Raw genomic sequence first — 22,982 nt, forward strand, 5'->3', positions numbered from 1 at the left:
GGGTACTGACAATTCTTTAGCTGCTTCTCGTACAACACGAGCTGGTATACCATCCAATCCCACAGATGTATTGACATTGAGGTTATGCAATAGACTACTCACCTCCACTTCATTAACCGCAATTCCCGTATAATCTACTGGTTTATTCGTTTCTGCAATGTCACCACCTGGATGATATACTTTTGCAAAGTGCTCACTCAGTAACTCAACTATCTCAACTGATTCAGTTACCTCCCTACCATCGGCATTCTTTAAAATCAATCTGCCATGTACATTTTTCCTTTTACTTGCTACATATCTAAAAAACTGTTTAGGATTCTCTTTAGCCTGCATGGCCAATGTTCTTTCGTAATCCTTTTTTGCTTTTCTTACCACACTCGTCACCCTTTTGGCCTGCGCTTTATACCGTTCATGTGCCTGCCGGTCACCCTTCTCCTTAAATTCCCTCCATAGTTGTTTCTTTTTTTGCAACTCAAGCTTAATGGTGTTATTCATCCATTTAACCCCTAGTTGATTTATTATTCGGACTCTAGGTATACAGTCAGCCATTGCTTCATGCAAGCACTTCTTAACTACCTCCCATGCACTATCAACTTCTAGTCCTTGCAGTTGTACATGCCATGGCACTGAACCAATCAAACTCCTAAGCTTGTCATACTTTCCAGCCCGATAATTCCACATGTACCCTGTCTTAATTGAAAATTCTACACCTTTAGCCACCTCCCAAGTTAAGACCCTATGATCACTCTCACCGATTGGTGGCAATGTGGTCATATTTGTTACAGCCAAATCCTCAGATGTAATTACTAGGTCAAGCACTCTCTGACCCCTAGTATTTTCCATTACATGCTGTCGCAGATAGTTATCCCTTAATAACCGCATAAAATCCAGTTCCTTCCTCCCGTGTGTCCTCTCCTCACTCCAATCAATGCGACCATAGTTGAAATCTCCCATAATAATCACCCTCCTTCCACCCATTTCTTCTATTTGCTTGTGCATACTGTCACCACCATCTTTTCCATCACCTGGTCTATAGCAGCACCCAATTGTATATTTAGTTCTGCTAGCCACAATCTCACACCAAATGGCCTCAAATGTGCTCTTTTCTCTATCCTGCAATTCAACTTCTATTCTCCTTGGCTGGAGCTCATCAGCTATCATCAACAATACTCCTCCCTCCATTTTATTCTCTCTGTCATTCCTGAACACACTATACCCATCACATTCAATCCCACTAGTTATATCATCTACAGTCAGCCATGTTTCACTAATACTTATAACCTGTGGTCTGGAAGTGCCAACCATGGCCAAAAACTCTTCCTTCTTGTTCCTAATACTCCTAGTATTAGTGTACATGAATTTAAGACCCCCATTAGCCCCAACCCTACCTTGATGCCTTATATTAACTATCCCACTCAGATTTGTTGTTCTTATTTGCTCTGGCATATTATATTCATTCTTACATTCAACTGCCTCCATAAGGACTGTATCTCTACTCCCCCCCCCCCCCTAACAAATCTAGTTTCCCTGAATTTGCACATCCACTACATTCAGCAACACTTTCTCAAGTCTTCTTACACCGTAACCATTCAAATGCAAGCCATCCATCTTATATAGATCCTTTCGCCCATCACTCACTCCACACATCCACAAATTCCACACCACTCGTCATACATAACCCACGCATAAAGTCATTTGCAATTATAGCCCTCCTTTTAAACATTTCACTGTCATACCGTGGCAAAAGACTAATCATTCTAACTCTCTCACTCTTTTCTTTTGCTACCTCAAACAATTCATTCAGGTCTTCTATCATTTCCATTTTATCTCCTTTCAAATCATTCGTATCTGCCACAACAATCATTTCTTTCACCCTTTCCTTTTGCTCTCTAATAGACGCAGTTACGTCCTTTATGGTCGCACCAGGTTGGTACGATTTTGTCAAATCCTCTACTAACACACCTCGTACTAACGAGTCTCCATACAGCACTCTATCCTTCATTTTGTTCATGTTCACATTCATACGTCTATTTTTCCTGTCATACCTTTTATTATTGGTTGGTTCATTCAGTCTACTTTTGTTCATGCACTCTAGCTGCTGTTTTGCTCTTTCTATCGCACTATTCAACAACGCGATCTCACTCAATGCATCTATCTCATCTTTTTTGTTCTCTGAGAAACCATTTATACTATCATTCACACTTTCTACATTCACACTCTCACAATTTTCATGTACAACCTTGCCGTTTCTTGTCATATCCCTGTTTCCTTCATTCTGAAGGTTGACAAAAATATCACACTCACGATCCGAAATACACTTCAATTCCGCATTCTCCCTACATTTTCTACACACATTCAATCCTTTATTATCATCTAACCACACTCCGACCGCACTCCGCAAAGCGTACATTTCACAGCTATTTACACTGACTCATTTCTTTTATGCTACCGTTCTTTGATAATGATGGCGAACCTTCATTACTGGCCGCCATTTTCCTTCGCACAGGTGCCATACTTATCTGTAACGTGTTTTGTCAAATTATACCCTAATCTTTAATAATTATTCAATTAATAAATAAGAGGAAAAAAAGTACAAACATCAGAACATTTAAGTACTAAATATAATTAAATAAAATGAAATATAACTAAATACAGTAACTTAGCTTCGTTTTGTCTTCCACCGTTACGCGTTCGATTCCGACGGTACCAAAATATATTATATCGCGACAGCAACTAACTTCCAAAAAACAACCACTGAAGTACACTCGTATTCAGAGAAACAATTTAGCACTCAAAAACGTAGAAAAACGGGGAAAAAAGCGGACTATTCACCGATTAAAAATTACTTTCTTCTGCACAGCTCAAATTCACCGCCACGTGCCAATTGAGTTGAATTGAACATTGAATATGTTTAAAGCATGGCTTGATGGTCTTTGTGTGTAACAGTGTTTGCTTCCTGCAATTAGCTTTTGACTCCATGGAGGTCTGGCATTAATAATAATAATAAACTAACACAAGAAACTCGGGTACCAAGAACCAATCATCACTAGCCCTCAAGAACCTAAGTTTTTAAAGTCAGTGAAACTAATGTACCATCCAAAAAACAAAATTTATATCATGATGTTTTATATCATTCTGTATTTTATATATTTTATATCAAAAATGATATAAAACATTCGATCACAAAAATGATATAAAACATTCGATCACAAAAGAAATGAAGAAATTATGAAAGAATTAAACCAGGAATCAGTAATAGAAAAAATTAGAAACATAAATGGATGGAGCATGTTGAAAGAATGAAAACAGAAAGATTACCAAAACAAGCCTTAAATTACAAACCATTAGGAAAAAGAAAACCAGGACATTCTCTTAAGAGATTCAACGATGACTTCTAAGGCCGGAACAGCCACTCTAGGCTTAAATCCTTGACAGGCATGATGATGATATAAAACAACCAAATCAATAAAAAAATATAAAAATCAGATGAGCTACAATAACAAATGTTGAAAAAACTAAAACAGTCATATTAAAACATGCACTACCCGATTAAAAAAAAAATAGCATTAAAAAATAAAGCATCACATTCACAGAAAATATTTAATACATTACCATTGAAAACATCCTAAGCATAATAGAAACAACCAAAAGCATCACTTCCAGTAACATCACCCTTTGACTGTTAGGTTAATCATTTGTTTTTGGTTTGTCAAATTCTGAGCAATTGGAAACCAGTAGCTTTCGTATACTCATACCTTATATGTGATGTGAGTGATTTTTAATTATTTTTATTTTTTACAATAGCTCTTGGCCACTAGCAGCTAATGGTTAAAGGATGTGTAATTACAGAAATTAACAATTAGTAATTTTCTTTTTTTCCCATTTTATGAAACAATCAAGTGTTTGTATTTTAATCCTTAAGCTAGAGTTACCATCTTAATTCATCTGTCTGTGGATTTGCTCACATCATTCCTCAGTCCTGATTTGACTGTCAATTTCATGTTTTTAGATTGGTTTCTCTACCCAGACCATAAAGTGTTTCTGTGTCATCTGTGTTGGTTGTCCAATCTGTTCCATTTCTCAGTCATTTCTTCTTCTACTGGTCACAATAAAATAACTTAAGCTTTTCCATACTTTTTAGTCTGTAGTTCCTGTGTGATTTCCCAAGTTATCCATTTCATCTGAAATCTGTTTATTTATTTTTTTATTTTTGCTCAAAGTATACAGTTATCCTCTAACAGATATTTCTTAACTTACTCCTATACATATTGATCTCATCCTTCAAGTTGTTCTGTCCATGCTGTTTCCTTAAGCAGTCTTATTCCTACTCATATTCTCTCTACTTCTGTTGCTTAAGATAATTGTCCCTTAGGAATTAAGAAATTGGGATTCCTTATTATAGTGTATTGTTTTTTGTCTGGTCTGTTAATAATCTCCTATAATGATCGCTATGTTAATTTGCCTAAACATTTCTCATCATTTCTAGGTTCACCATTAGCAACATGCCGCTGAATAGTCTGCCCCCCCCACCTGCCTTTATTTTGCACCATTCACTTTCGTTGCCATTGGTATCCTTTTCCCTTCTGATTCTCTGAAAGGAATGCAACTAATTTCTATCATAAGTAACACTTCTCCTCTTCATTTTCTTTCTCGATTTTCCCAAACTATGCTATATCTTTCATCTTTTGTTATTCAGGGCATCGTCATCTGGTAATTACTTTTCATTGATATCAGTAATCCCCAGATAGAATAAGACTACAAACTCATTCCCATACTTGCATTTATATATAGAAAAATTAATGCATTGCCAAGATTATAGTTAGTGCCATATCCATTATTGTCTTCTCCAGTTCTTTGTTCTGTTATCACATAACCTCTCTTTACCTAAGCTGCAGTCCCATATTACATCCATCCTGGCAACTTTAGTTTTTTGATCTCAATACTTTCATTTGTTTGGAGAATAACAACTTCTTCAAATATATGTATTTCAGATATGTGCTTACACTTTTTTTTTTCATTAAATGCACTCTAGACATCCACATTATAAAGCTCTCGTCCTGCATCTTCCTATAGATTTAAGTAAGTCAGTCATTATCACTACTATCTCTCAGCTCTGCAATACTAAGAACATACATTCATTATCCTCTCTCTAACTCCTGCTGCACCATCTCGAATCTTTTTCTATATGATTGATATTTACTCTCATTTATAAGCCATCACTGTTATCTCATTCATATTCTGACATCTCATCACCATCCTTCTCTGTTCCGCACATCACAAATCATCAAATCTGGATGTTATGTTGCTCACTTCTTCCTTTTGCATTAGCTTCTCTCTCTCTCTCTCTCTCTCTTCTTTTCCCTCTTCTTTCCTTTTCTGTGTTCCTATTATGTTATGGAAGTTTTAATAAAAGTACATTTGTAGGCAAAATGTTAAAAATATGCTTTGGCAGATAACGGTCACTGATATTTTAATGTTAAATTCTTAATCTAATAAACATTTTATTATTACCTCTTCACTTTCATAAATATGGACAACAAACAGGTTATATACACAATAAGTAGTATGCATAGGCAAATAGAAGAAATGAGTGGAAGGAGGGTAATTATTATGGGTGATTTCAATTATGGTAACATTGACTGGAAAGAGGAGAGGGCACATAGGAGGAAGGAATTGGATTTTATGCGGTTATTAAGGGACAACTATCTGCGACAGCATGTAGTGGAAAATGCCAGGGGGCAGAGAGTGCTTGACCTAGTAATTGCAACTGAGAATGTGGCTGTAACGAACATGACCATGTTGCCACCAATTGGTGAGAGTGACCATAAGGTCATGACTTGGGAGGTGGCTGAAGGAGTGGAATTTACAATTAAGACACGGTACATGTGGAATTACAGGACTGGTAAGTATGACAAGCTTAGGAGTGTGCTTGGCTCAGTGCCATGGCATGTAAAACTGCAAGGGCTGGATGTTGATAGTGCATGGGAGGTGGTTAAGAAGTGTTTGCAGGAGGCAATGGTTGACTGTATACCAAGAGTCCGAATAATAAATCAAGTAGGGGTTAAATGGATGAATAACATTATTAAGCTTGAGCTGCAAAAAAAAGAAACAATTGTGGAGGGAATTTAAGGAGAAAGGTGACCAGCAGGCGCAGGAACAGTATAAAGCTCAGGCCAGGATGGTAACAAGGGTGGTAAGAAAAGCAAAGGCGGATTACGAAGAAAACTGGCCATGCAGGCTAAAGAGAATCCCAAACAGTTTTTTCAATATGTTGCAAGTAAAAGGGAAAATGCTCATGGCAGAATGATTTTAAAAAATACTGAGGGTAGGGAGGTAGCCAAATCAGTTGATATAGTGGAATTACTGAGCAAGCACTTTGCAAGAGTATATCGTCCAGGTGGTGACATTGCAGGAATGGAAGAACCAACAGCTTATACTGGAATTTTGATGAATGAAGTAGAGGTAACTAGTCTATTACAGAACCTAAATGTCAATACATCTGTGGGATTGGATGGTATACCAGCTCGTGTCGTACGTGAAGCAGCTAAAGAATTGTCAGTGCCCTTGACCATTTTGTTTTGAGTCTCGTTCTCGGTCAGTCCCAAGGGGGTGGAAAGAGGGGAAAATAGTTCCACTGCATAAAGGTGGTTCCAAGGCTGCTGTTGAAAATTACTGGCCAATCAGCATAACAGGAATCATTATCAAGGTCTTGGAGAAAATAGTGAAGAGAAAAATACAAGATTGGATAGATGAAAATGGGATACTGTATTGGGGACAGCATGGTTTTGTGAAGGGTAGGTCATGCCTTAGTAACTTGCTCACATATTATAACACAGTGACGGCTGAACTGGATAAGGGTAATGGGTTTACAGTAATTCTACTGGACCTTGCTAAGGCCTTTGACAGGATACCACATGGAATTCTAATCAGTAAATTGCATCATGTGGGGATGGATATAGGGTTGGTGAGATGGATAGGAGGGTGGTTGACAGAGAGATATCAGAGAGTGGTTTATTCAGGAGTAGAGTCCACAAGACGGCCTGTGACTAGTGGTGTGCCACAAGGATCTGTTCTTGGACCACTGCTGTTTAATTTGTTCATTAATGGTATAGGAAAGGATCTGAGAGTAACGGTTCATTTGTTTGCAGATGATGCAAAGTTGGGTGGGGCAATAGTGAATGCAGATGATGTCAAAATTTTGCAAGATGATTTGGATAGATTGGAGGTCTGGGCTAAGGAGAATGGATGTCAGTTTAATGTGGCAAAATGTAAGGTTATACATTTTGGGGTGAAAAGATTAGCAGCAGTTTACTACATTGGTGGAACTGTACTCCAGGAAATTGATGAGGCACGAGATTTAGGAGTGTTGGTGGATAAGGAGTTGAAATTTAGGGGGCACATTGCAAAAGTGGCCAAATCAGCTCACCAAATCACTTGGTTGCTGAAGAATACATTGACAAGCAGGTTATTGTTCCTCTGTATCGAGCCTTGATAAGACCCCATCTCGACCACTGTGCCCAGATTTGGTCACCTAGGTTTCTTCTTGATGGGGAGGAGGTTGAGAGGATCCAAAGGCGAGTGACCAAGATGATAGCAGGTCTGTAGAATGAACCTTATGAGAACAGGTTGAGGATTTGTGGGTTGCAAAAATTGGTTGATAGGCGGAGGAGGGGAGATATGATTGAGACATTCAAATTACTGAAGGGTTTCTATAAAATTAATTCAGAAGATATTTTTGAGAACAGGGCTAGTTGTGGGAGGACTAGGGGACGTCCATGGAAACTGGGCAAAAGTGTGGTTAGTAAGGGTATTAGAGCTGGGTTCTTTACTTTTAGAGTGGTGAATGAGTGGAATGGGCTGCCTGAGTCTGTGGTGGATGCTGTGACAGTGAATGAGTTTAAGGTGACGTATGATAGATACTGTATGAATGTCAAATAATTGTGATGAATATGATTTGGGGCCTCCCTCGATGAGGCTAAGGACTCCCTGGAGTTGCCCGTAATAATAGTAATAATGACATATGGCAATTTCAAGTGATATAATAGCAACCATCAATAACAACTCAAATAATATTAGGATGCCTGTAGTTTCCTTCATCTGAAAAACATATGTAAAGAAAACATGCACTTGTTTTTCATATGTGTTATGAAAAACAAAGATTTAGACACTGTTTTGTTAAAATTATGAAATTAAGACTCATCTTTCTTCATGTAGCTTCCTCAGAGAGGGTGCAGCACCATGTTCTTCCAGTTCTCTCTGTTGGTGGCTTTCCTTTTTGTTTCTGCATAGCCATGTGATCCTGTCCATAAACGTGTGGACAGACTTATGTGTTCGTCGAACATGTTGTTTATTATTTTAACGGTATAATAGAACACAGAAACTAAGTAAATAATTAATTTATTAACTTGATGCTGATATTTCGCTGGTATTATAACCAGCATCTTCAGAGCACAAAAACACTGTTTGTCACAATACGCGAGACTAAAACAACATGGTATACTTAAACAAAATTGTAGCAGCAACACAAAGACTAGAGTCCTGATTTTGGCACCCTCTGTCTGGAAAAAAAAAAAAAAAAAAAAAAACGCTATCATATATTACTAGAGTCCTAGAAAAGTGCTAGTTTTTTCTTAATATGACTGTCTCCCAGATCTTCGGCAAGTTAATACAGCCATATTTGCTGAGATTTGGAGTGTGTTTTAGGGCTTCTGTCGCCTCTAAGAACAATCTCTCCGATTTATATGGGTTTATGTGTAGTACTTTTGTGTTTTTCCAGTTGATCCTGTGTGCAGGGGTATCCAGAGCATGGTCTGCTAGGCCCAACTTCCCATAATGATAATTCCGGACGTATCGTTTATGTTCGCTGATGCGGATATTCACAGTTATTCCTGTTTGACCGTAGTAGGCTTGATTGCATGAGCAGGGTACTTGGTAGACTCCTGGATGTGATAAACGAGGAATGCTGTCCTTGGGTGAGCGGATGAGGGTGGCTAATTTGCTATATGGTCTGAATGTAGTGCATAGTTTATGTTTATTGAGAATTCTTGAGATCTTTTCGGATGTGCCTTTAATGTAAGGGATGGTGACTGTTTTGTTGTAGTTCTCTGTGGTGGATGGTGGGAGGGGTTTCTTAGGAGTGTTTAGTATTTTGTTTATTTTTTGTGGATTGTAGCAATTGGCCAAGAAGGTGTGGCGTAAGTGAGTCAGTTCAGCAGTAAGAGCCTTGTCATTTGAACAGATTGCTCTCGCTCTATGGGTTAGCGTTTTTAATATGCCATATTGTTGAGAAGGATGATGGTGTGATTGTTTGTGTAAGTATCTGCCTGTATGTTTGGGTTTTCTGAAAACTGAAAATGATAAGGAACCATCTGGGAGACGTGTGATGAGTGTATCCAGGAAGGGCAGACAGTTGTTGGCTTCCAGTTCCATAGTAAAGTGGATTTTTGGATGTTGGCTATTTAAATGTGCTAAGAATGTTTTCAATGTCTCAGGGCCATGTGGCCAAATAGCAAGCACATCATCAACATAGCGTAGCCAAAGTGTTGGTTTGAGAGTGGCTGTATTGATTGCTTGTTTTTCCAGGTGTTCTATGTAAAAGTTGGCTAGGGGGGGGGGGAAGGGAAGGGGGGGAGCCCATGGCTGTCCCATCAATTTGTTTGTATATTTTCCCTTTCCATGTGAAATATCCTGCATGTATTGTGAATTTGAATAGTTCAAATATATCAGGGGGGAAGTGTGACTTCAGTAGATAGAGGGTTTCTATTAGTGGTACATTTGTGAATAGTGAAGTGATGTCAAAGCTTACTATTAAGTCTGAGCTTTTTAGGGTGAGGTGATGTAAGATGCATTTTAGGTGTGCTGAATTTTTGACAAAGGAGGGAGAATTGTTAGTGAGAGTGGCTAGTAGCTTCGCTAAATGTCTAGCCAGTTTGTATGTGGGACTATTTATACTGTCCACAATTGGGCGTAGGGGTGTGCCTGGTTTGTGAATTTTTGGTGATCCATAGATCCTCGGTGTTTTAACATGGAAGGGTTTGAGTTTGTTAACTGTGTCTTTGGGCCAGGAAGTGACTTTTTTTAATAATTTTCGTGCCTTATTCTTTTGTGTGTTGGTGGGATTGCGATCTATAATTTTGTATGTTGACTGATCTTGTAATAGTGTGTGCATTTTGTTTTCGTATTCAGTTGTGTCCACCACCACGGTTGCATTTCCTTTGTCTGCTTTTGTTATGGTAATCTGGCTGTTGTTGTGTAGCTCTTTTATAGCAATGAATTCCTTATGTGGGATATTATTTTTGGGAGGCTTGGACTTGATTAGGATGTTGGCCGCATCTAAACGTATGTTGTTAGCGATTGTTGGAGGCAAGTCGTATATTCCTCGTTCGATGGACGCCATTATTTCGGCTTTTGGAACTTGCTTGGGAGTTATGGCAAAGTTGTGCACTCGACTTAAAGCAGTCGTGGCCTCTTTGCTTAAGGTGAGTGACGATAGATTCACGACGACGAGGTCTTGTTGTAATTGCAGTCGTTGTATGGTGTTCCGTTGTTGTAGATTTTCGAACTTATTTTGGTGCTGGTTTTTGACTCTGTCGAATTCTTTTTTTGCCGTTGCGTCGGTGATGTTCTCTAAGATCTGCCAAAGTTCCGTATTTAGAATATTATGCAGTGATTCTCGTAATGCGCTGATGGTTGTATTTGCTTGTGCAAATTCCCGGCGAGTGGTGTTAATCTGTTCCCGTAACAGCGCTACACTTGCTCATTTATAGATGCGTTGGGCTTTGGCCGAGTGGAACTTGTTTTTGATTTTAAAACAGTTCGGTATTAATTTGGTGTCTCGGCACCTCTTTAAGAAGGCTAACCTGTTTAGTTGCCGCGCCAATTTCAACCCACACATACAGGCAGATACTTACACAAACAATCACACCATCATCCTTCTCAACAATATGGCATATTAAAAATGCTAACCCATAGAGCGAGAGCAATCTGTTCAAATGACAAGGCTCTTACTGCTGAACTGACTCACGTACGCCACACCTTCTTGGCCAACGGCTACAATCCACAAAAAATAAACAAAATACTTAACACTCCTAAGAAACCCCTCCCACCATCCACCACAGAGAACTACAACAAAACAGTCACCATCCCTTACATTAAAGGCACATCCGAAAAGATCTCAAGAATTCTCAATAAACATAAACTACGCACTACATTCAGACCATGTAGCAAATTAGCCACCCTCATCCACTCACCCAAGGACAGCATTCCTCCTTTATCACATCCAGGAGTCTACCAAGTACCCTGCTCATGCAATCAAGCCTACTACGGTCAAACAGGAATAACTGTGAATATCCGCATCAGCGAACATAAACGATACGTCCGGAATTATCATTATGGGAAGTCGGGCCTAGCAGACCATGCTCTGGATACCCCTGCACACAGGATCAACTGGAAAAACACAAAAGTACTACACATAAACCCATATAAATCGGAGAGATTGTTCTTAGAGGCGACAGAAGCCCTAAAACACACTCCAAATCTCAGCAAATATGGCTGTATTAACTTGCCGAAGATCTGGGAGACAGTCATATTAAGAAAAAACTAGCACTTTTCTAGGACTCTAGTAATATATGATAGCGTTTTTTTTTTTTTTTCTCAGATAGAGGGCGCCAAAATCAGGACTCTAGTCTTTGTGTTGCTGCTACAATTTTGTTTAAGTACACCATGTTGTTTTAGTCTCGCGTATTGTGACAAACAGTGTTTTTGTGCTCTGAAGATGCTGGTTATAATACCAGCGAAATATCAGCATCAAGTTAATAAATTAATTATTTACTTAGTTTCTGTGTTCTATTATACCGTTAAAATAATAAACAACAGATCCTGTCCATGATCTTATATCTTCAAACCATGTTCTTCGTTTTTTACCTTTTGATCCTTTTCCCATAATTTTTCCTTCTAAAACTGTTAGTATCCTCTGTTCTGCTGAACCTCTCAATATATGTCCTGCCAATCTCATCTTTCTTTGGATCATTTTTTTTTTTTTTTTTTTTTTGCATAATCTGTCCATGAGATTTTCAGAGCTCTCCTATAGTACCACATTTCAAAGACCATTATCTATTGTTTTACTCTCTTCTTGAAATCCAGGTTTCGCTTCCATATGTGAAAACTGGCTACACTAATGTTCTTATCATTATTTTCTTTGTCTCGATACCCACAGAACTTCTGAGCAGATCTTTATTTTTCCAGAAAGCATCTTTAGCTATGGCTCTTCTTATTTTTATTTCTTTATCTTGCTTTCTGTATAGACACGTAACATTCATTAATTGTACCATGATTTCTACCAGTTGTACCAAGTATAGAAAGTAAGCGCAGAAAATTGCATACTTTTTTCTTCATTGTTTGGTTGGTTTGTTTTTCTTTGTTTCTTTATATCTTTCTACCTTCTGGTTACCTCATCAGATCATCTTACCTTAGCCTTGAGACTCTTAAGAGGGTGATGCAATTTACCACTTCTTTCAGATGTGTTGTTATAGTTTAGATTGAAAATAAAAATTGGATAATGCAGTGATTGCTATTTAGACAACTGTTGTTTTATCATTATTCTTTGCTTGTTTTCTAGGTTGTCTAAAATCAGGACGACCAAGCAGCCTTGTAGGTGATGTGTATTTTAAATTTACTTGTGAGCCTTGCTCTCCTGATGGTAAAGAAATCTGTGAAAGAATAAAACTTCAGTGGTAAGATAAGTTTTGAGTGTCAGAATTAAATCATAGATTTTCTACTATTTAAAAAATATATATGAAAGGTTCTTGGAATTACTTTTGCTCTGTGTATGATATATATACATCATATGAGATGATTAATTGAAACTTATTTATTTCCAGTTTGTGAATTCAACTAATTTGTGCATCATTTTTTAATTATAATTTTTCTTATAATTAAATGTGTTGATATTATATTACACTATATACTTAATAAAATCTTTTTTTTTTCAAAGGGAGGAAATATAGAAGGAGATAAAGTGTGGCTGGCAGCTGAGAAATTTTGCCTTCTCATGGTAGAAATGCAGAGGAGGGAAGAAATAGTGGTAGTAGCTTTGAGTTAGTGTAAGGTAGAAATTGAACAGGATCAGATATTAAGTCGATTGTTGTTGCACATTTCAAAATATGGAGGATCATAAGAACAAATATTTAGACATATTGATTCAATGAATAAGATTATCATTATCAGTGATTTTAATTATTGAAATGTAAATGGGAATGAAGAAATAGCATCTGGGATCAAGAAAGTCAAATTTTTTGACTTTCTTGATCCCAGATGGCAATAGTGAGGCTGTATGTAAGAGACATCAGTATTATGTCTTGGATTTGAAAATAACATCTAAGTGTGTTATTCTGAATGAAGTTTAGTCTACTTGAATCCGCAGTCAACACTCAGTTTTTTCCAGTTGATGAAAATGACCATGAGGCATCCATCTGGCTGATGGCCAGCAGTATATGAGAAAATATAAAAGAAATCATTATGACAAACTCAGCACTATTGCTCCTATTGGCTCACAATTAGGAGCAATAGTGCTGCCTGGTGGCTGGCCAGGGAATATTTAGCAGTGTCACTATTTGAATGTATACCATTTGATTTAAAGAATAAATAGGATGGATGTAAAATGGATGAATGATGAGATTAAGCAAATGATCAGTAGGGGCCAGTAATCAGGATGAGGAATAGAAGAGCTAGCCGGAAAGAGACATGTTTAGTAAGGAAAGTGAATGTACAGTTATGAGTTATATGTTGCTAATCAGACCAAGATTCCAAGGACTTTTTTTTCCATGTAGCTAGCAGAAGAAGAAGAAATGATTGAGCTGATGTTAGTTGATGGAAATGACAGATAGCTAACCACTTCAAATAGCATAATTGAAATTTTAATGAGTATTTCATTAAGATGTTTATGCAGGTAAATGCTTTTCATATGAAGCTTAAGTAAAAATGGAATGGAAGGTTAGTGGCTGCAAGTTAATTAGTAGGTAATCTATGCTTGACATATCACTCTCCCCACCTTTTTTTTTAAATGGAATGTTCAGGGTGTTGATTTTCTTCAATGAGGCAAGAACAACCTTGGGTACCTCATGCTGCCAAATAGTAGTCCAGTATTATTTCTTGCAAGAAAGATCTCGCTTATCTTCCTTTTATTTTTGATAATATCATGATCTGCAGACCAAGATACTGTCCGACTACAGAAGCAAGAGCCATCGTTGGCAGACTGCCAAGAAGAGTCAATTCATGTTGAAGGGGAGAAAGAAATAAGGCAATGTACGAATTGGTCATCAACACACGAAATCATGTGCTTTTTACGTAAAATTTTCCAACTGTTATACAAGCAAAATAGTTACTGCTTTAAAAACTACAATGATCATAAGAGAAGTTAATTTTCTGACATGTAATAATAAACAACTCATCCCACAATATACGAATTGATTACCCTATTATCGGAAAATGGATTCCCCTTCTTTTGACATGCGCAGTAGTGTCGAAGGGTCTCGCATCTGTGGGCATACAGTATATATATATATTCTTGGACTGACTGACACCTGTAGCCTTTTCTGGCATCATCATATCATGTATGTAATACTTGGATGCAATGCTTGTTTTGGTGTCCCTTTCCTCTCTGGACTCTACTTTTCATTTGTATAACTTTTTATGCTATATTAAGCCCCTATCGTACCATAGAATTCACTTCTCATATTTGAGATGGTGCACCAAAATAGTCCCTAAAAGTCCTCTCTCTCTCTCATATAAACACAAATCCATTCCACTCATTCTCTTGTAGGTGTACTGCTTCTGTCTTTTGATTATTTAATAAGTTCTTGCTTTCTCCTTATCTCTTGCCCAGAAGGAAATACTGGGTCTTGAAGTACAGAAGAAATAGTAGGTCTTATTTTCTTTTTTCTAACTTTGTATAAAGCAGGTTTTGTCAGCCGAAGATAACAGAACATTGTTTGTACCATAAAGTTTTTCAGTTACAAAAAAAAAAAAAAAAAAAAATCCTAACTAAGGGAGATTCATGAATTTCATTACCAATATATTTGATTATACAGAAAATTTCTGTACCTTGTTCAGAAAGGGGAAAAAACAAACAACAACAAAAAAATAAATACTCTCATTTTATTTTCATGCAGAATAATTTGAATGTTTATGTCGAGTCAAGTTGATAATAACATTCCTGTTGATATAGTAGTTTGTACCAAAAGGATGTTATGACTTCATATAACATACTGGGTGATCATAATTAAAGTATCCTTGTTAATTAAAGTAAGGCCTTATAGAGTAATGCTGTTAAACTTTTGAGGAATACATCATGCAGAAGTGATATCTGAGGGGGAATAAAAAGCAATTTCAAAATTCACCATCAGGCACATTGTAAATACCAAATATATGGAATTTGTATATCATATCACACAACTTAGCAGGTGCCAGGAGGGTTTAAAAAGATGGACATGGAATTTTCCCCTTCATTCTGGTTGTTAACCTCCCTACCGGCTAGGACGTCTATAGACGTCCAGATAAATCTGGATACGATTCAGTACACCTGTTGAAAGAACATGGATAAGAAGTGCAATTTGGCCAGCATGTCCATTAGAAGGTGTGATAATCCCTCACGCTGAAGAGAGCACTTAATCAGATTATCTCAGGCTCATAGCTGTGTCTCAGTTACCTATAACAAGAAATGCACTTCCTTGTTCTATGCTGGGTAACTGAATTTTAGTTATATTGGATAAACTAAAAATATAGAAATTATTTTTATTTTCTCTTTTTATTGTAAAATACAATTTTAATGCCTGGACAAAATAAAGATCCTTGCCTAATTTCTTCACTTAAATATTGCGTTACATTCCAGAACGAGTTTAGTTTTTAATTTTTTTGCTAATTTTTTTCTAATTGCTTACTCCACAAACCATTTTCTTTGTTCTCGAAGAAATTAATTCACAATAATTATTTGAAATATTATTTAACAAAACCAGCTGCCGACATTTGATATTATATTATATTTTTGTTCAAAATCATGATTCGAAGTATACTTCCCAGATTTCCTGAAGGACATGCTTGAGCGACTTTGCTTTATAAAGAATAATGAAATTCCTTAAACATATCACTAATTTTTTTTCTTTATATTGTATTCTACTGTTCTTTTCACTTTCACCTTCTTGGTTTCCCTGTATAATTGGTCATTACAAAATAAAATTAACGCTTATGATTTAAATTGATATGTATATATTTTCTGCTAGTTCAGATATTATGCTCCAATTTTATAATAAGCAATACTTTTGCTTATATATGTATATATTTAAATTACAAAGTTTTGTATTAAAAATTTCCACCATAAAAGTTCGACAGAATCAACAATATTATTGTCATATTTCTTTTTCTTGCATAGGAGGAAAACGGTAAAATGCTACTCTTGTAATTGTATCAGATGTTCTAATGGCAAAAATAGTAAGAAAAAAAAATCATTTGTACTTTCTTTTCATTGTAAATTCACCCAATGAAAAAGAAAATATTCCATATTTTTCTTGTGCTATCTGATTTTTTTCTTGTAGTACAAAGAAGAAATCACTGCGCATAAGATGGTAGAATACAAGAGGGTAGAAATCTGTAGATTGATTACATTATAGCTGATAGAGAATTCATGCCAGAAAAATTATTTATGTAAGAGTTCTGACATCAGTAGATATAATGATATTTTCTTCTAGTTTAGATAGGTGACATTATTGAAGTAGTTAAATCTTTGCTACTATTTACACTAAAATGAATGGGCATGTTCCCCAAGTGATTTACGTTCAAAACAGTTGTCTTGCGAACGATTTATAAAATAAATTCTCTGAAATATATGCAAATTGAATAAGTCTTCAATATAACCTTCCTGCCCTCCCCAAAAAATAAGATTATGTGAAGTATATGCTCCTTTTCTTTTAAAATAATTCAAGTCCTCTTTTTCAAGATAATTATATGAAATAATTTATAATTTTTTGATAATAAAAATGAAACTGATCGTTATAAATTAAGAACTTATTTCAGCATAAATACTGTATCAGCCTGTAAAAGAAATGTCTGTATTTTCTTCTATGTTAGAATGTCTACTAATTAACAAAACACGACATTCTTGATGTATCTCGGACTATAGCTTGAGGCACTTTAGTGTCCCTTCTAGCTAAGCGTTCTCAATTTTCTTCCTCAATAGCACTGAGAGTAATCTAAGCCTTTACCTTTCCCACCAGCTAAGAGGATTACTACAAGTATTTCTAAGACGTAGATTACTTCAGAAATAGCACCCAGAAGCATAAGTAAAAATATTTAGATTATTTTAAGAAAAAGTAACTAAAATAATACTACTGAACTTTCTTTTGTGTGGTATGCATATAAACAATTTTATGTGGTGAAAATATAGCATAGTATTTCTAAAATTTCAAATCATTTCAGCAGACAGTAGAACAGCTGGTTTTAGATTGCAAAGAAATAGTGCAGAATTAGAAGCTTCAGGGTACAACAATCTTATTGCCTTATTTCTTTTGTCGAAACGGTAAAATGAAGTAATTGATTTTGAATACTGTCTGGAAACGTTTTCTAACCTGTAGAAATTTAGAGTGGTTATGTAATTGAATTCCAGGAGAGGATAAGGATGGGGAGGGGGTAAGCATTAGCAAATATTCAAAATGAGCATAAATGTTGAATTATTCTGTATATGATATTTTTCACATTATATTTTCAACATATCTACGGTGGTTACGCATTGGATATTATAGTAATGTGCATCCTACAAAAAAAAAAAGGCTAAAAATCCCTGCTAAAACATCATTGGATATAAATTCTCGATACTAAATAGATTCACAATCGGGTTATGCAATATAACATCGTTTGTTGTTCATAAAACAAAAAAAATCGTTTCTAGAACTGAAATGTGATAATCCATATAACGGCATTTTGCTAGGAAAGAAAGCAAAAGGTCATATTTATTTCAATAAATATTATTTAAAAATATAAATACGTGACATAATATGTTCAATGCAATGAAAATATCTGAAAATTCGCGAAAAAAGTTGTTTCTATATTGGAACAACCAGTGCAACTGTTCCGTTGCAGTGATTTGAAGAATAAATTTAAAATACAGCAGAATTTGCTACTACTAAATAGATTCATTGCAAAGGCTGATCGATGGTCATTTCAGGATTAATTATTTTCGCACATGTGAAATTCGTTTCAAATTTTGCGAAGGAACACAATAAATCATTTTAGAGGCAAAAAAGTCAAATATTTTAGGACAGTAAAGAAAATTCCAAGTAAAACAGTGTGTGTAAAGACAGGCGACACAAACTGTTAGTCAGACACGAACAGTTAATCCACGAATGGCTCTATAATAGCCGTAAAGGGATTAACGGCGGAGGGAGGTAATGGCATGATGAAAGGGACAATGCCGATGAAGTTTTGATCCATGCAGAATGCTATGGTGGGGTGGATATTTCATCCACCTCAGCCGGTAGGGAGGTTAATACTGTCTACAGTGATGGCACTAACCTTGTCCAAATGTGCTTTTCTCATGAAGCTGTACTACATAAATAATTGCAATTCTGTTGCTGCACTCTTCGAATTTCATTGCCTGAACAAATGTCGATCCTACAGGAATGGAATGTATGATAATCCTATTCATAAGGATGGTGCAAAGATAGGTCAGCAGTTAGACACATCTATTTATATGTCTAACTATCAGTATCTCATGAGTAATTGTAAAAATTTTAGAGAATTTGGTAAGAACTTGCATACAGAAATTGATGGACAAACAAAATGTGCTTTGTAACAAACAGCATGGGTTTACTAAAGGGAGGTAGTGCATGAGCAATTTGCTTATATCTACCCTATATATATAAAATGATAAGCCTTTTTATGTCACATTTGTATGTCATGTTTTGAAACTCAGGGGCTACCCTGAGTGTTGAGTCATCAGAATTCAAGGAGAACCGGCCTACCAGTCTGGAACTCAGGGGGTTGGGCGGCGCATGTGCCAGGGGCAGAACCCCCCCTTTTGAGTCATCAGAATTAAAGGAGAACTGGCCTACCAGTCTGGAACTCGGGGGGGGGGGGGGGGGGGGGATTGGACACCATAGGCCCCAGGGGGGGTGGGACCCCTTTTGAGTCTTCAAAATTTGAGTCATCAGAATTCAAGGAGAACCGACCTACCAGGCCAGAACATGGGGGGTTGGGCGGCATAGGTGCCAGGGGGAATACCCCCCCCCCTACTTTTATAATAATGTTACAGCTGAGTTGGATAAAAGGAATTGATACACTATGATACTGTTGAACTTCACTAAGGCATTTGATAGGATACCATATTAAAGGCTGCTGCATAAAGTAGTGAATATGGGATTGGAATATAAACTATTAGCTTAACTATAGAATAACATGCATGCCACGTATATTGTTCTTCTGAAGAATCTCTCTAAAACAAGAATTGGAAATTATCAAAGAAACAACCTTACTAAATGGATATTATCCAATAACAACCCAAAAAATAATTAACCACTCTCTTACATTTCAGCCATATATTAAACCATATATGGCTTAATATATGGTTGAAACTATTACCATATATTACTACCATATATTAAAGACATCTCTGAACGTTTGGCAAAAATCATGAAAAAATATCAACTCACTGCTGCTTAAAAATCCATCAACCAAATTCGCAACTTGCTACCTTCTGCAAAAGACAAACTCTCAGCAATGATGCTATCTGGCATGTATAAAGTACCATGTTCATGTAACTTATCTTACTTTGGACAAACAGGAAGATCTATAAATAAACATCTCTGAACATCAAGACCACATCTACCTTATCAAACTTCACAAATCTGGCCTTGCATAATGTGGAATCGAAAATCTAACCACAGGATCATGGCAAAATGCTAAGCTACCACAGAGTCCATATATAAACAACGTTTATATAAAGAAAGTGCTGAAGCCTTACTTCATGGTCCTAATCTTAATCGCAATGACTGTCTCACTATTCCAAAAGTTTGGGAAATTGTTATCCTCAATTGTATTAAATAATTATCTGCTATATTTTCATTTCAGCCTAATAGTTTTAATCCATGTACACACAACTCCATACATAGAGGGATTCCAATATAAGCATGCACACACGACTGTTTTTTGAATTCAGTTCCTATTGTTGTTTGCTAGGTGTACTGATGATGTCTTATGAAACAAGGTGAAACATTTACATAATAAAAAAGTTATTTACTATTGCATACATGTTATTCTATAGTTATGGGTACTCCACAGGTTTCACTATATTTAAAAAAAAAAAAAAATGTTAACGTGGATAGGTGGGTGGCTGATGGACAGGTATCTGATAGTGATATATAGGGGATATGAAACTGCGAGATTTAAGATGACCAGTGGTGTACCCAGGGATCATTTACTGGTCCACTGTGTTTAATCTATACATTAATATTGGAAAGGAGCTAACAGAAAATCTTGTTTTTTTGATGATGATGCAAAGATAGGCAGGATATTCAAATATGCTACTGATATACAACATTTGCATTACAGAGTGATTTGAATAGGCTGGAAGTGTAGGTAAGTGATAATGCTGTCAATTCAATGTTAGTAAGTGTAAAGTTATTGGGGATATGATATCCCACAGCATATTATATTGGGGTGATTATGCTTGGAGTAACTGAGAGGCTGGAGATCTTGGTCATGGTGGATGGAAAGTTGAAGTTCAAAAGGTCACAATTTCAGAAATTGGAAATACAACTGAGAGGATAATTACAGTGTCAAAATGAACATTGATATGCCAGGATTTTAAGTCATTTTGCATTTTTATAGGCTTTGATATGGTAGCACCTTGGCTGCTGTATGCAGATTTGGTCCTCTGGATTCCAAAGGAATAAAGAAGCAATGAAAATGTCTGCAAAGAAGAGAGTTACATTTGAGAGGGCATTATAGGATATCGGTTGATAAAATTTTTCATCATATGAAATGTTGGAGAGTGCAAGTGGGCATTCGTGAAAGTTAAGTTTCCATGCAGTTAAGAAAATGCTAGACTAACATAACAGCTAGATTTTTCTCTCATGGAACCGTGAGTGAGTTTAACAGTTTGCCTGTTGAAGTAAAGTATCAATTGCATCTAGTGTAAATGAGTTTAAGAGATGGTGATGTTTGGCCTCCATCAATGAATTTTGACTTTCTGGAGGTCTAATAATGATAAATAATCTTAAAAATGATCACAGTAAATCAAGAAGGCATTGGCTGAGGTGAATTTCTTTTTTAGCTTGATGCAGAGGGGAATGAGATTGCTGTTTGTACAAACTTTTTAACAATGCAGCCAATTAACCAAAAAAAAAAAAAAACTATCTTTAGTGATTAGAAATTCTTGTGAGCTAAATCTTCATGGATTATAAGAATCTTTTCTATCATTGTTACACAATGAACAGCATTTGTTATGGTAAAATTCTGGAGACCTATGTCAGAGTAATGCTTTTAATGTTCTAAACCAAGATAATTATCTGACATTTTGATCTTCATATTAAGGTGATCATCTGGAGTACATATAGAAAGAGACAAGCTATGTTGCATCCCACACAATATGCCAAATTATCACTAATTTATGCTCATAAAGATAAAGCAGTACTCTGAGAATAAACTCAAACAGTTTGGAAAAACTTAGTTTGCTCAAAATCAAATTCTAAATTTAAAATTCAAACTTTCTAGTTATACTATACATGTGCTATAGAAAACACTACTGTAATGAAATGAAGCACTAATTGAACTATTGTATTGAGCTTACTCGTTCACATCATCTATGCCAATCTCTGCCATTAGGCTGACTAACACAAGATAGCTGTTAATCATCTCCCTATTCTTTTTAATCAGAGAAGATAAATTACTCTAAAGTTAACTGGTTGAAATTTTTAGGTTATTTTTGATTTTTATGGTATGGACTGCACATATTCAGTTCACTGAGCTAAATATGTGACAATAATAACTAAGTGACATTAAGATAGCATGATATTTCAAATAACATTAATTCTGAATTTTAATTTTTATAATTTCATACTTTCTTATATATTTCTCCCTTTCAGTGAAATTTTCTCTGGTCCCCACAGATTTGCTGTAGCAAGTATCTGCCACATATAAATGTTGATATTGGGGATGTCCCGCATTCTGGAAACAAACTGAAAAGTCTTAGATTTCACAGATTGAAACGGTGGCAGTTAAAGCACCCAACATACAGAAATAACCAATTTGAACATGTACAGGTTAAATTACAAAATTAGAGAAAAAAGTATTAACAGAGCAAGATTTTTAAGTAACTGTTGTACATCAAATGAAACTTAAACCAGATCTTGAATATAACATCAAGATGTTAGATGTGAGGTTCATTGTTGATGTGTTATGAAACCTCTGTCATAACCAAATTCATTGAAACATCTTTGTCATCTGGTCAGGCTCTGAAAAATTCCTCCACAATTTCACAGAACTTTTTTAACAGCTTAAACCACAAAATCGAGTTACGTTGCAAATTGCAAGAAAGAATCATATCACTTTCTTTCTTAGATATTCTCATCTTAGTGGAGAATTATAGCACACTTTCATTAGAAGTCTATAGGGGGAAAAAAAAAAAGTTCAGCACTGAAAGATACATGCATGCTACATTGCATCATCATTCTGGCCAAAAACAGGGCTTCAAAAAATACTCAAAGTCCTAACATTCAAATATATCCAGTGACAACAAAAAGCAATGCGCAATAACTTATTTCAGAGATGTACTAAAAATGGCTATAATCTTAAAACTGTCAACAATATCTTAAATAGACCATTCCATATATTCCAATCAATATACAGCAGCAAGAGAACTAAAGGTGACATTTCTTTTGTCCTGTAAAAATCTCATATAATTATTCTTATATAAAATAAGAACAACTATATGAGAAATA

At 36.0% G+C, this 22,982-nt stretch overlaps 1 protein-coding gene across 3 annotated transcripts in view; it reads left to right on the plus strand.

Annotated features, from left to right (window-relative positions):
- The window catches only part of Atac2 (Ada2a-containing complex component 2), a 215,939-nt gene that overhangs the window by 10,539 nt on the left and 182,418 nt on the right, over window positions 1-22,982 (plus strand). For all 3 annotated transcript variants that reach the window (XM_090410264.1, XM_090410261.1, XM_090410263.1), the window contains exon 2: window positions 12,617-12,731. In XM_090410264.1, coding sequence (XP_090266390.1) covers window positions 12,617-12,731 — 115 coding nt within the window. The remainder of the gene's footprint in view (window positions 1-12,616; window positions 12,732-22,982) is intronic.

The sequence above is a fragment of the Typopeltis vanoorti genome, chromosome 20 (assembly GCF_054136105.1).
Source record: "Typopeltis vanoorti isolate ZY-2024b chromosome 20, IOZ_Tvanoo_1.0, whole genome shotgun sequence".
NCBI classification, from domain to species: domain Eukaryota; kingdom Metazoa; phylum Arthropoda; class Arachnida; order Uropygi; family Thelyphonidae; genus Typopeltis; species Typopeltis vanoorti.